This window comes from Dendropsophus ebraccatus, chromosome 10, assembly GCF_027789765.1.
Source record: "Dendropsophus ebraccatus isolate aDenEbr1 chromosome 10, aDenEbr1.pat, whole genome shotgun sequence".
Taxonomy (NCBI): Eukaryota; Metazoa; Chordata; class Amphibia; order Anura; family Hylidae; genus Dendropsophus; species Dendropsophus ebraccatus.
The window spans coordinates 96866689-96879602 of record NC_091463.1 but is presented as its reverse complement, the minus strand read 5'-3'; the positions used below and the strand labels follow the sequence as shown (position 1 = coordinate 96879602).

The following is a 12914-nucleotide window of genomic DNA, read 5'->3' as shown; positions in this document are numbered from 1 at the left end:
GATTAGTTCGGCTCCACGTTTACAGGTTAATTCTTTCTGTTTTATCCCCGATAACCTGCTCTAAAACACGACATCTTGCCGGGAGCCATGGGAGTACCACCCACTTCTGGCATCCACTGCCACCCAGCCTGAAACCCATGTGACCAGCAGAGCAAATCATCCCAGAGCCAAGACACCTCAGTCAATATTTGTTAGGTCTGGGAGGAAAAACTTCTCAACGCAATCGAGGTGGAAGCTTGGAGCGGAATGAGCTCATGGAAAAGCTGAGTGTGCGCTCCGGGCTGTGACACATGTCCTCACCATGAAGGACAGGCTGGAGGAGCTGATGAGCAGGACCACCCAGGATGACCTGCAGGACTTTGACGACCACTTGGCCTTCGATAACCCTGTCTTCCAAGATGCTGAGAAGAATGGGATGGACGCATTCTTCCAGGAGGTCTCCAACCTGTCTGAGGACCTGAAGAAGCTAAAAGCCCTGTCCGAGAGCATCGAGAAGAAACAAGAAGAGGTTCTGTGCAGCACCACCGAAGCCAAGATCTGCGAGGAGAAGAAGGAGTTAAACCTCATGAAGAACCTGCTCACCTCTGACGCCAAGACCCTACAATGTAAGTTCTGCTCCATGAAAACCAGTCTGGCCCAAAATGACAAGAACTGGATGGCCGAACACCGAATCCGGCAAAGTCAATTCACCGTCCTAAGCAACAGGTTCCGGGAGATCATGACCCAACATTACATCAATGAGACCCGGTACGTGGAGAAGCTGAAGCTGCAGATAGTGCGGCAGGCGGAGCTGGCTGGCCTGGACCTCCAGGAGGAGGAAATCAATGAGCTGATTGGCAGTGCCATGGCTCCGCAGATTGTCGGCCACGACCTGGAGATTCTGAAGGCCAAACAACACTTGGCCATGGCCCAAGAGAGACACAAGCAGCTGCTGGACCTGGAGGCCCAGATCACCGAGCTCCACTCCCTCTTCATCCAGCTGGATCTGTTGGTGTCGGAGCAGGAAAATGTCATTAATAACATAGAGTATAATGTCCTGAACACCATGGACTACATATCCCAGTCCAACGAGCAGGTGAAGAAGGCGCTAAAGTACCAGAGACAGTCGCGGATAGCTGCCGCCATATCTGCCGTGTTAGGACTCTGCGCCTGTTGTACCTGTCTCTCCTGTATGTCTGGAGCTGTGCGATAACAAACCTGCTATGACTTAAAGGGCCAGTAACCCTCACAGCCCAGTTATTATAACACTGCCGGAGTGTTATAAGAGGAGCCGCTGATGTCGGTCACGGAAATATGTGACAAATGGCCGGTAACAGGGAACAATAGGATTGTATTCACTTGTTCTACTGTCGGCCTCCCCCCAGCATGAAGTGGCTGATAACAGGGAGCAATGGATTACATTCACCTACCTGCACAGACTCTGGGGGACGGTGGGGACGTTGTCCTCGGTGCCTTTTTGCTGCTAGGATGATGTTTTTGAATTTATTCTGTGATATTTTTGTTACTTTATGGAGAAGTAAAGATGTTGTTATATACGGTAACAATGTGTGATGTCATTTCTCCATCATGGTGGGAGCTGTATACTGAGCAGTGCCGGAGGGTATACAGGGTCTGTGCTGGGCAATGGGGGAACCTTCATATGTAGAAGACGATTAATGTGGGGGGTGTTGGCGCTGAGGGGGGTCGTCCTATTGTCATGTGGACCCCGGATCCTCTCAGCTATTTGTGTCCTATACAGAAATCCACTTTATGGGTGATCCGCTGCCTGGCAGCTTTGATGGTGATGGTAGTAGTTATGGTGGCGGTGATTGCTGTGGTGATGGTAGTAGTTATGGTGGTAGTACTAGTTGTAGGTTGTGGTAGTAGCTATAGATAAAGATGGGGTAGTTGAGGTGGTAGATGAAGTGGTGGTAGTAGTAGTGGCAGTGTAGGTAGCTATGGTGGTAGTAACACATACATGGTGATAGTAGTGCAGGTTGTAGTAGTTGTGATAGTAGCAGTAGCCGTGATGGGGGTAGTAGATATTATGGTGGTTGTAGTAGCAGCATTAACTGTGACAGTCGTGATGGTTGTAGTACCAATGGTAGTAGCTGTAGCTGTGATGGTCGTTGCAGTAGATGTGATGGTGGTTGTAGTACTTGTGGCAGTGGTAGTAGCTATGATGGTGGTGGCTGAAGTAGTTGTGGTAGTAGCAGTGATGGTTGTAGTAGTTGTGGCAGTGGTAGTAGCTATGATGGTGATGGTTGTAGTAGTTGTGGCAGTGGTAGTAGCGGTGGTGATGGTTGTAGTAGTTGTGGCAGTGGTAGTAGCGGTGATGGTGGTTGTAGTCTCTCTGGTAATGGACACTGTGTGTTTAATATATACTGCTGTGTGTTATATACAGGACACTGTGTATAATATATACTGCTGTGTGTGTTATACAGGACACTGTGTATAATATATACTGCTGTGTGTGTTATACAGGACACTGTGTATAATATATACTGCTGTGTGTGTTATACAGGACACTGTGTATAATATATACTGCTGTGTGTTATATACAGGGCACTGTGTGATGAGTGTGTGGTGTGTATACTGTATGTGCTGTCATATATGTTCTAATGATGCTGCTTGTGTCATAGGCCTATATACTGCATGTGCGCTGTATACATTGTCCGCGGTGTATGTGCTTTATACACTGTATGTGCTATTATGTGCTATACACATAGTATGTGGTGTATGTGCTATATACATTGTATGTGCTGTATACACTATGTGCTGTATACACTGTATGTACTGTTATGTGCTGTATACGCTGTATGTACTGTTATGTGCTGTATGTACTGTATACGCTGTATGTACTGTTATGTGCTGTATGTACTGTATACGCTGTATGACTGATTACATAATGAATCATTATCTTTGATCATTTGCTAATCTGACAGGTGGCGGATTATCAGATAGTCTGGATTATAGGGCGGCCATTATAAAAGCTATAACTACCTGTTACCTGAACACCTTCTGCTGATCAAATAATGAGCGGACAAACCGCGGTCTCCGGGTAACGGCGTAAATATTTACCTAAAGAGTCACTTTGTGACATTACAGTAAATCGAGTGCAATAAAAGTGATGACCCTTTTACTACAGAGCTTTCCATGGAGCCCTGTATATCAGCCATATCCATGATATTGGTTCAGTTGATACTATGGCCGCACCGTATAGACGTGACGTGCCCCTATAGCACAGTCTGATCCCTGAGGATCCTCGGATCTGGATCCAGTAAACACAGATCCCTCCATCCTTCTTCTCGCTGTTGTGATGAAAGTGAAAAATGTGAAGCTTTAGTTCTGTTCATTATAGAGTTCAATGGGAGCCGTATATCTATATATGTAGGGGTCAGTATACCTGTATATGTAGGGGTCAGTATACCTGTATATGTAGGGGTCAGTATACCTGTATATGTAGGGGTCAGTATACCTGTATATGTAGGGGTCAGTATACCTGTATATGTAGGGGTCAGTATACATGTGTATGTAGGGGTCAGTATACCTGTATATGTAGGGGTCAGTATACATGTGTATGTAGGGGTCAGTATACCTGTATATGTAGGGGTCAGTATACATGTGTATGTAGGGGTCAGTATACCTGTATATGTAGGGGTCAGTATACATGTGTATGTAGGGGTCAGTATACCTGTGTATGTAGGGGTCAGTATACCTGTATATGTAGGGGTCAGTATACCTGTATATGTAGGGGTCAGTATACCTGTATATGTAGAGGTCAGTATACATGTGTATGTAGGAGGCCGTAAACCTGTATATGTAGGGGTCAGTATACATGTGTGTATATAGGGAGCTGTATACCTGTATGTAGAGGTCAGTATACATGTGTGTATATAGGGAGCTGTATACCTTTATATGTAGAGGTCAATATACATGTGTATGTAGGAGGTCGTATACATGTGTATATAGTGGGCTGTATACCTGTATATGTAGGGGTCAGTATACATGTGTATGTAGGGGCAGTAAACCTGTATATGTAGGGGTCAGTATACATGTGTGTATATAGGGAGCTATATACCTGTATATGTAGAGGTCAGTATACATGTGTATATAGTGGGCTGTATACCTGTATATGTAGGGGTCAGTATACATGTGTATGTAGGGGCAGTAAACCTGTATATGTAGGGGTCAGTATACATGTGTGTATATAGGGAGCTATATACCTGTATATGTAGAGGTCAGTATACATGTGTATGTAGGGGTCTGTATACATGTGTATGTAGGGAGCAGTATACATTTGTATGTAGGGGTCAGTATACATGTGTGTGTGTAGGGGTCAGTATACATGTGTGTGTAGGGGGCCATATACATGTGTATATAGGGAGCAGTATACATGTGTATATAGGGGGACATATACGTGTGTATGACCAGTATAGCTATGGTCTGCACTGGGCTCAGGTTGTGTATGACCAGTATAGCTAGTTAGGATAGTGTAAGGCCACAGATTGGACTAGGCTTGGCTGTGTATGACCAGTATGACCACAGGTTGGAGCAGACTTGGGCTGTGTATGACCACAGATCGGACTAGGCTTGGGTTGTATATAACTAGTATGGCCACAGCTTGGACAGTGTATGACCGTATAGTACAGCCTCACACCTCACACCATGACTGGATCAACCATAGATATTTACAAGGCGGCTGGACAGGGTTTCCTGATCCTTCCTGCCTGATCTCACTGTCCTGGAATGTAGCAGGTTGGGTTTTCCAGGTTCTTTTCTGTAGCCGGCTCTTATTATCAGTCTCCAGGAGATTTCTATGGACCAGGGGGAAAGCGGATACTACGAGGGTGTCAGCCCATGCTGGGAGTTGTAGTTTTGCCACAATTTGGAGACTAATGCTCTATAGTATATAATATTGAATAACTAGCTTGACTGACTACTGCCTGCAGGGGGAGATATCATCCTATTGCACAGCACTGGGCTCCAGATAGATCTCCAAACTATTGCTGCCTATTTCTCTGTTTGTCAGCCACAGGAGGATTAGCCCCAAAAACTACTTCTCCATTGGGTAGGGTTGGGGCTCCTGCTTCTCCATTGGGTAGGGTTGGGGCTCCTGCTTCTCCATTGGGTAGGGTTGGGGCTCCTGCTTCTCCATTGGGTAGTGTTGGGGCTCCTGCTTCTCCACTGGGTAGGGTTGGGGCTCCTGCTTCTCCATTGGGTAGAGTTAGGGCTCCTGCTTCTCCATTGGGTAGGGTTGGGGCTCATGCTTCTCCATTGGGTAGAGTTAGGGCTCCTGCTTCTCCATTGGGTAGGGTTGGGGCTCATGCTTCTCCATTGGGTAGGGTTGGGGCTCATGCTTCTCCATTGGGTAGGGTTGGGGCTCCTGCTTCTCCACTGGGTAGGGTTGGGGCTCCTTCTTCTCCATTGGGTAGAGTTGGGGCTCCTGCTTCTCCATTGGGTAGGGTTGGGGCTCCTGCTTCTCCATTGGGTAGGGTTGGGGCTCCTGCTTCTCCATTGGGTAGTGTTGGGGCTCCTGCTTCTCCACTGGGTAGGGTTGGGGCTCCTTCTTCTCCATTGGGTAGAGTTGGGGCTCCTGCTTCTCCATTGGGTAGGGTTGGGGCTCCTGCTTCTCCATTGGGTAGGGTTGGGGCTCCTGCTTCTCCATTGGGTAGGGTTGGGGCTCCTCTCCGCTTTAGGTCATGCTACCTTTATACACAGGCAGAGACTGAGAGTTGTAGTCCAGCAGGATCCGCACCCCGTAATCAGGTCATACAGTATTGTGGATACGGCAAGTGATTTTCTTCCCTTTCATCATCCTCACATTCATAATAGAAATGCGATAATAGCAGCATCGGCCTGAATCAGACGCCATTGTACAGTGAGACACGTGACATCATCACACACAACAAATTATCTTCAATCACCATTAGCCGCGCCAGACGTAAAGAGATCATTATAAGAGCGTCTTTTGTGCCGTTCTCCAAAGAAAAACTAAATTGTTGTTAACAGACACAAAAATCATTGAACACCGGTAGATAATAAGAACGTGAGATATGTGGATACCAGGGTGAAAATCTCAGCCGAGATGTCCTAGGAGGACACTGAACACCGGTCGTGAAGGTCAAGCACCAGCTATGAATGTAGGATTCTGAATTACAGGCCAGTAGGATCATGAGTAACCACCAATCATATGTACAAAACAATAATATTTGCAACATGTACTAAAAGGGGATGCCCACCAACAAAATATTACAATGTGTAGATACATTACAGTACTGATTCTGTACTGATCCAGAGTTGCGTCCCGTTTCATTCTATAGAGTTGCAGTTACTATTCTGCAAGAGGAGTCAATGTGTACATACATTACCTTACTTATCCCGTATTGATCCTTATTATCCTGAGCTGCTGAAGCTGTGAGGTTATTGGCCACTGGGATTCACAAATACTGTGAGATCCTCCGCTGTCTGACATACAGCCATGAACATATGACTTTGAACAAGAAGTTCAGGCAAAAACAATTACATTTGTGCTAAACAAAGATATTTCTCGGCAGAGTCCTACTCCAGCACAAAGGACAGGAAAAGCCCCTGATGGAGGAAACCTCTAAGAAAACCAAGGCTAAAAAAATTGCCCTTCACTTGAGCTTAGGGGGTTAATGCTAAACTGTAACATCAAATGAAAGTAAAATTGGTATTCTCCATTATATATCTGACACCATATACAAAGCAATAAGATTTACAATAATACATGATGGATCGTTAAACAAAAGATAATCAGTTGTAGAATTAAGATTAAAAAGAGGAGGGCAGAAGGAAATGTTTTTCTCAAGATATTCTTGTGAGATTCTTGTGAGGAAAGGATAGGTGATACAGGAAATAACATCTATTCCTAAACCACTAGGCACACATATAATTCAACCTTCTCATAGTAATATACTAGGCACACATATACTTCAAATTCCTCATATTAATACCCTAGACAAACATATACCCCCTCCTCATAATATTACACTAGGCACATATATACCAAAACCTCCCCTTAGTAATACAATAGGCACACATATACTCCCCCTCCTCGCAGTAATACACTAGGCAGATTCCCCCCTAATAGAAACACACTAGACACATATACCCTACCTTCCTTACAGTAATATACTAGGCAAACATTTACTCTTCCCTCCTCATAGTAATACACTCAGCACACATGTACTTCTCCCTCTACATACTAATACACTAAGCACACCTATATGCCACCATCCTCATAGCAATATCCTAGGCGCACTTAATTATGGCATTCTCAAACATATGACTTAGAATTAAATATCGAGGCAAAAACTATGAAATATATTTGAAACAAAGCTAATTATGAACAGTCAACTTCCAAAGCCCCCCTGTGGAGGAAACCACAAGGGAAACCATGGCTGATTGATTACCCTTTCCTTGTAACTCATAAAATGGAATCAAAATTCACACTATCTTTTACGTTGTACCATGTACAAACAAATAAGATTTAAAATAATACATGATGGATCGTTACACACGCAAAATATAAGCATTTGTAAAATAAAGATTAAAAAGGGAGGACAAAAGGAAAATCTTTTTCTCCAGATCTTCTTGTAAAAAAGAAAGAGAGGAAAGGAAAGATAGTAAATAAAATGTATTCCTAAACCTTAGCCTCCTTATATTAGTACACTAGGCACACATGTACCCCACACTTCTTATAGTAATACTTTAGGTAAACATATACCTCACCCTCCTCATAGTAATACACTAGGCACACATGTACTTCTCCCTCCCTATAGTAATACACTAGGAACAAGTATACCCCACCCTCCTTACAGTAATACACAATGTACACATATACCTCACCCTTCTCATAGTAATACACTAGGCATACATGTACCCCACTCTTCTCATAGTAATACACTAGCCACCTACATACCCCACCCTCCTTACAGTAATACACAATGTACACATATACCTCACCCTTCTCATAGTAATACACTAGGCATACATGTACCCCACTCTTCCTGTAGTAATACACTAGCCACCTACATACCCCACCCTCCTTACAGTAATACACAATGTACACATGTACCTTACCCTCTTCATAGTAATATACTAGGCATACATGTACCCCAACCTTCTCGTAGTAATACACTAGCCACTTACATACCCCACCCTCCTTGTCTACACTAGGCAAACATTTACTGCATTCTCCCTATAATAAAACAAATAAGCAACATGTGTTTTGGCTTTTTTTTTTTTCTTTTCATTTACAAATTATTACACATTCAATTTAAAGACATTAACATATGACTTAGAACTGGATGTCCAGGCAAAAACTATGAAATTTGAGATAAACAAAGCTAATCTTGGATAGAGTCATCCTCAGCACTAAGGTGAGGAAAAGCTCCCTGTGGAGGAAACTACTACGGAAACCATGGCTGATAAACTTCTCTTTACTTGTAACTCATAAAAAAAGAAAATTGATATTATTTAATATATGTATACATAGAACAACAAACTAGCTATGGTATCGATCAATAAAAATTATATACAATACAGGAAAATGGACTTGCATTTTACTAGTATACAGTATTGACAATACTAGTACAGTACTGATAATTATAAGATACGGATAGTTTAACTTACTCATAGATGGCATGGATTATCCAGAGGTTGCTGATTTGACCTTCAGGTCCTATTGATGGATTTGTCTTGTAGAACCAGATAATGGTATACACATCCAAGTCATGGAATTCTACTGGGACTGTGCCCTGGCTGGCGGCACAGGTACAATGTTCTGGCTGCGCTCTAAGTGATGTCACAATGTAATAGACTAGACACTCATATACCTCACCCTCCCCAGAGTAATGCACTAGACACACATATACCTCACCCTCCTCCTCATAGTAATACACCAGGCATATATATACCTCACTCTGCTCATAATAATACACTACACTTACCTATACTTCTCCCTCCTTATAGTAGTACATTAGGAACACATATAGTCCTTCCTCCCATAGTAATACACCACGCACACATATACATAACCCTCATCATAGCAATATACTAGGCACACACATATACCACACTATCCTTGTAATAATACACTAGGCACACTGCATTCTTCTTATAATAATACATATACGCTATGTATGTCGTGGCTTCTTTTTTTCTTTCTTATTTACAAAGTTTTACACACTATGAAATTTGAGCTAAGCAAAGCTAATCCTGGACAGTGTCATCCTCAGCACTAGCTCTCTGTGGAGGAAACCACTAGGAAAACCATGGCTGATAAATTGCCCTTAACTTGTAAGTCATCAAATAAATATAATTATCCTTTATGTGCCACCATGTACAAACAAATAAGATTTACATAATACTTAATGGATTGTTACACATGCAAAATATACATAAACATATATAGAATAAATATTAAAAAGGGAGGACAGAAGAAAATGTTTTTCTCCAGATCTTCTTGTGAGGAAGAAAGGAGAGGCGAGACTACATATTTAAACTATTCCTAAACCTCACCCTCCTCATAGTAATACAGTAAGCACACAAATACCTCACCCTCCTAATAGTAATACACTAGACACACATATACCCTACCATCCGTATAGCAGTACATTAGTCATATATATACCCCACCCTCCTTATAGTAATACACTAGGTACACATATATTCCTCTCTCCTTATCGTAACAGATATGCTCTTTCCTCTTCACAGTAATATACTAGACACACATATACTTCACTCTCCTCATAGTAATACAATAAGCACAGATATACTTCACGCTCCTTATAGTAACACCCATATACCCCACCCTCCTTAAAGTAATACACTAGACACACATATACCCATGCTCCTCATTGTAATACACTAAACATACATATACCCCACCATCCTCATAGTAATACACACACACATATACAATACTATCCTTGTAGTAATACACTTGGCATGCATTTACTGCATTTTCCTCTAATAATACAAATACCCCATGTATGTTGTGGTTTCTTTTTTTTCTTATTTACAATTCTTTACACGTTCAATTTAATGCCATAAACATATGATTTTGGAAGGCCCGGCAAAAACTATTAAATTTAAGCTAAACAAAGCTGAATCTTAACAGAGTCATCCTCTGCAATAAGGAGAAGAAAACCCCCCTGTGGAGGAAACCATTAGGAAAACCATGGCTCATAAATTGTTCTTGTACTTGTAAGTCATCAAATTAAATTTTATGTTATCTTTTAAGCAGCACCATGTACAAACAAATAAGATTTACAATAATACAGGATGGATTGTTACACATGCAAAATATAAACATTTGTAGAATAAAGATAATAAATGGGAGGACAGAAGTAATTTTTTTTCTCCGGATCTTTTTGTGAGAAGTGAGAGTGGAATTGAGAGGTAAGATTAAATATTTAATCTATTCCTAAACCCCACCCTCCATATAGTAATACACTAAGCACACATATACCACCCCCTCCTTATAGTAATACACTAGGCATACATATAACACACCCTCTTCATAGTAATACACTAGTCACATATACGTTACCCTCCTCATAGTAATAGACTAAGCACATACACTTCACTCTTCTCAAAGTAACACATTAGGCACACATTTATACCACACCCTCATCATAGTAATACACTATACACATTCACCACCCTCCTCCTAATAATACACTAGACATAGATATACCCCTACCCTCCTCATACTAATACACTAAACACAGATATACCCCACACTCCTCATACTAATACCCTAAGCACACATATACCCATCCCTCCTCATAGTAATACACTAGGCACACATATACCCCACCCTCCTAATACTAATAAACTAGGTACATTTATACTCCTCCCTCTCATAAAGAGCCTAAGCTTGCCTTTCTGTGCTCCCCTGGTGATGTCTAACACCAAAAAAACCTTTAAGTCAAGACTGCAGGGGCTATAGTGCCCCCCAAATTCATATCCCCCTTTGTTATGTGCTTTAGGGGAGTCTTTCTAGCTGATTGAAAAGCAACAGAAGAAGCAGGGAAAGCTGGGAGATTTCCTCTCTGAATTCCAGAATGTGAATGTAGATAAAACGTTTGTGTTTCATTGTAATAGAATTTTTGTGAATTAGTATGTGCTGGTGAAATATATGGTTTATATAATGCAGTTATTTTGGTATAGGGCGCTGTGCCATAAGGTGCTGTTTTTTTCTCTTATTATGTTTGCTGAGCTGGTGGTTTAGGCTCTGGCTCCCACTATCACCCCAGACTCTTATCCATAAGCAGACGTGGTAATCTAGATCTTGACTTTTCACTTTCTTTTTGCTACAAAGTTTAATTTAATAAAAGTAAATTGAGAAGAAACATTGAGAACTTAATCAGAAGGAAAAAAGATGGAATTTTTATCAATGTCAGCGCAGAAAGCTTCAGAACCCCATAAGTAATCCGGAGACACAGAATGTACAGACAAGGTCACCGGCTACGGCTTCATCTTCATGGATTGAGCCTTGAGGCAATGAGGATATAGAAGTCTATATATATACCCTGAGTGCTTCCTAATAATGGCCAAATCATAATTTAACCATTTATATCTATCTTCTATCTATCTATCTATCTATCTATCTATCTATCATCTATCTATCTATCTATCTATCTATCTCCTATCTATCTATCTATCTATCTCCTATCTATCTATCTATCTATCTATCTATCTATCTATCTATCTATCTCCTATCTATCTATCTCCTATCTATCTCCTATCTATCTATCTCCTATCTATCTATCTATCTATCTATCTATCTATCTCCTACCTATCGACTATCTATCTCCTATCTATCTCCTATCTATCTATCTATCTATCTATCTATCTATCTCCTATCTATCTATCTATCTATCTATCTATCTATCTATCTATCTATCTATCTATCTATCTATCTCCTATCTATCTATCTCCTATCTATCTCCTATCTATCTATCTCCTATCTATCTATCTATCTATCTATTATCTATCTATCTATCTATCTATGCAAAAAAGGGGTCCGTGGAGCCTCAGTTACGAGTCTCAAAACACGGGAATAGCCAGATATCCCTCTCTCCAGAGAAGGAAGCCCATTGCCAAGGGGTGCCTCCTAGTGGGGAGAGCACCAGAACACCCTGATACGTAGTCCCTCAGGTCCTCACTCTGTTGCGAGCTTTGGGACCTAAATAGGGAAACACCAGGGTGGCCCCCATGTGTCAAAGTCTAACTCTGTGGCGAGTATAACGACATAAGACAAGGGTTACCAAGGCTAGGCATCCATCCACAGACTGCGGTTTCGGGATATTTGCCCCTCGTCAGTGTGGAGCAGGATTCTGGCTACTGGGGCAATCTATCTATCTATCTATCTATCTATCTATCTATCTATCTACTATCTATCTCCTATCTATCTATCTATCTATCTATCTATCTCCTATCTATCTATCTATCTATCTATCTATCTAATCTATCTATCTATCTATCTATCTATCTATCTATCTATCTATCTATCTATCTATATCTCTCCCTTTATCCGTCTATTACGCAGCATTGTGGAGATTGATCTTTTTCTGTTCTGAGGACAATATATAATTTCCTGACTATTTTCTCCTCTTTGTGCCGGGGTCGGAGCAGACCTCTCTCTTCGGATCACATTACTTGTATTGTTGCTCTGAATCTCTCGCACTTGCCGGCTCCTTTATTGCGGCGCTCAGCAGGCCGGTGAGCGAGCTGTGAGTCACCGTGCAGCAGCCTGGACCAGGGAGATAGCACAATACAGAGGCGGCAGCGGCCTCCGCCTGGGAGGACCATGGAGACTGATGACAATTACAATGTAGCTTTAAAGTGGCAAATTTACATAACGCAATGAAAACAGCCGCCGAGCGCCGGGATCATTCGCC

The 12914-nt window shown here is 41.9% G+C and overlaps 1 protein-coding gene across 1 annotated transcript; it reads left to right on the top strand.

Annotated features, from left to right (window-relative positions):
• Positions 1-216: 216 nt before the first annotated feature.
• Positions 217-1544, top strand: LOC138765882 (syntaxin-3-like). The gene has a single exon (XM_069943002.1). The coding sequence runs from the start codon at positions 302-304 to the stop codon at positions 1190-1192; it is 891 nt and encodes a 296-aa protein (XP_069799103.1). The 5' UTR covers positions 217-301; the 3' UTR covers positions 1193-1544.
• The last annotated feature ends 11370 nt before the right edge of the window (positions 1545-12914 follow it).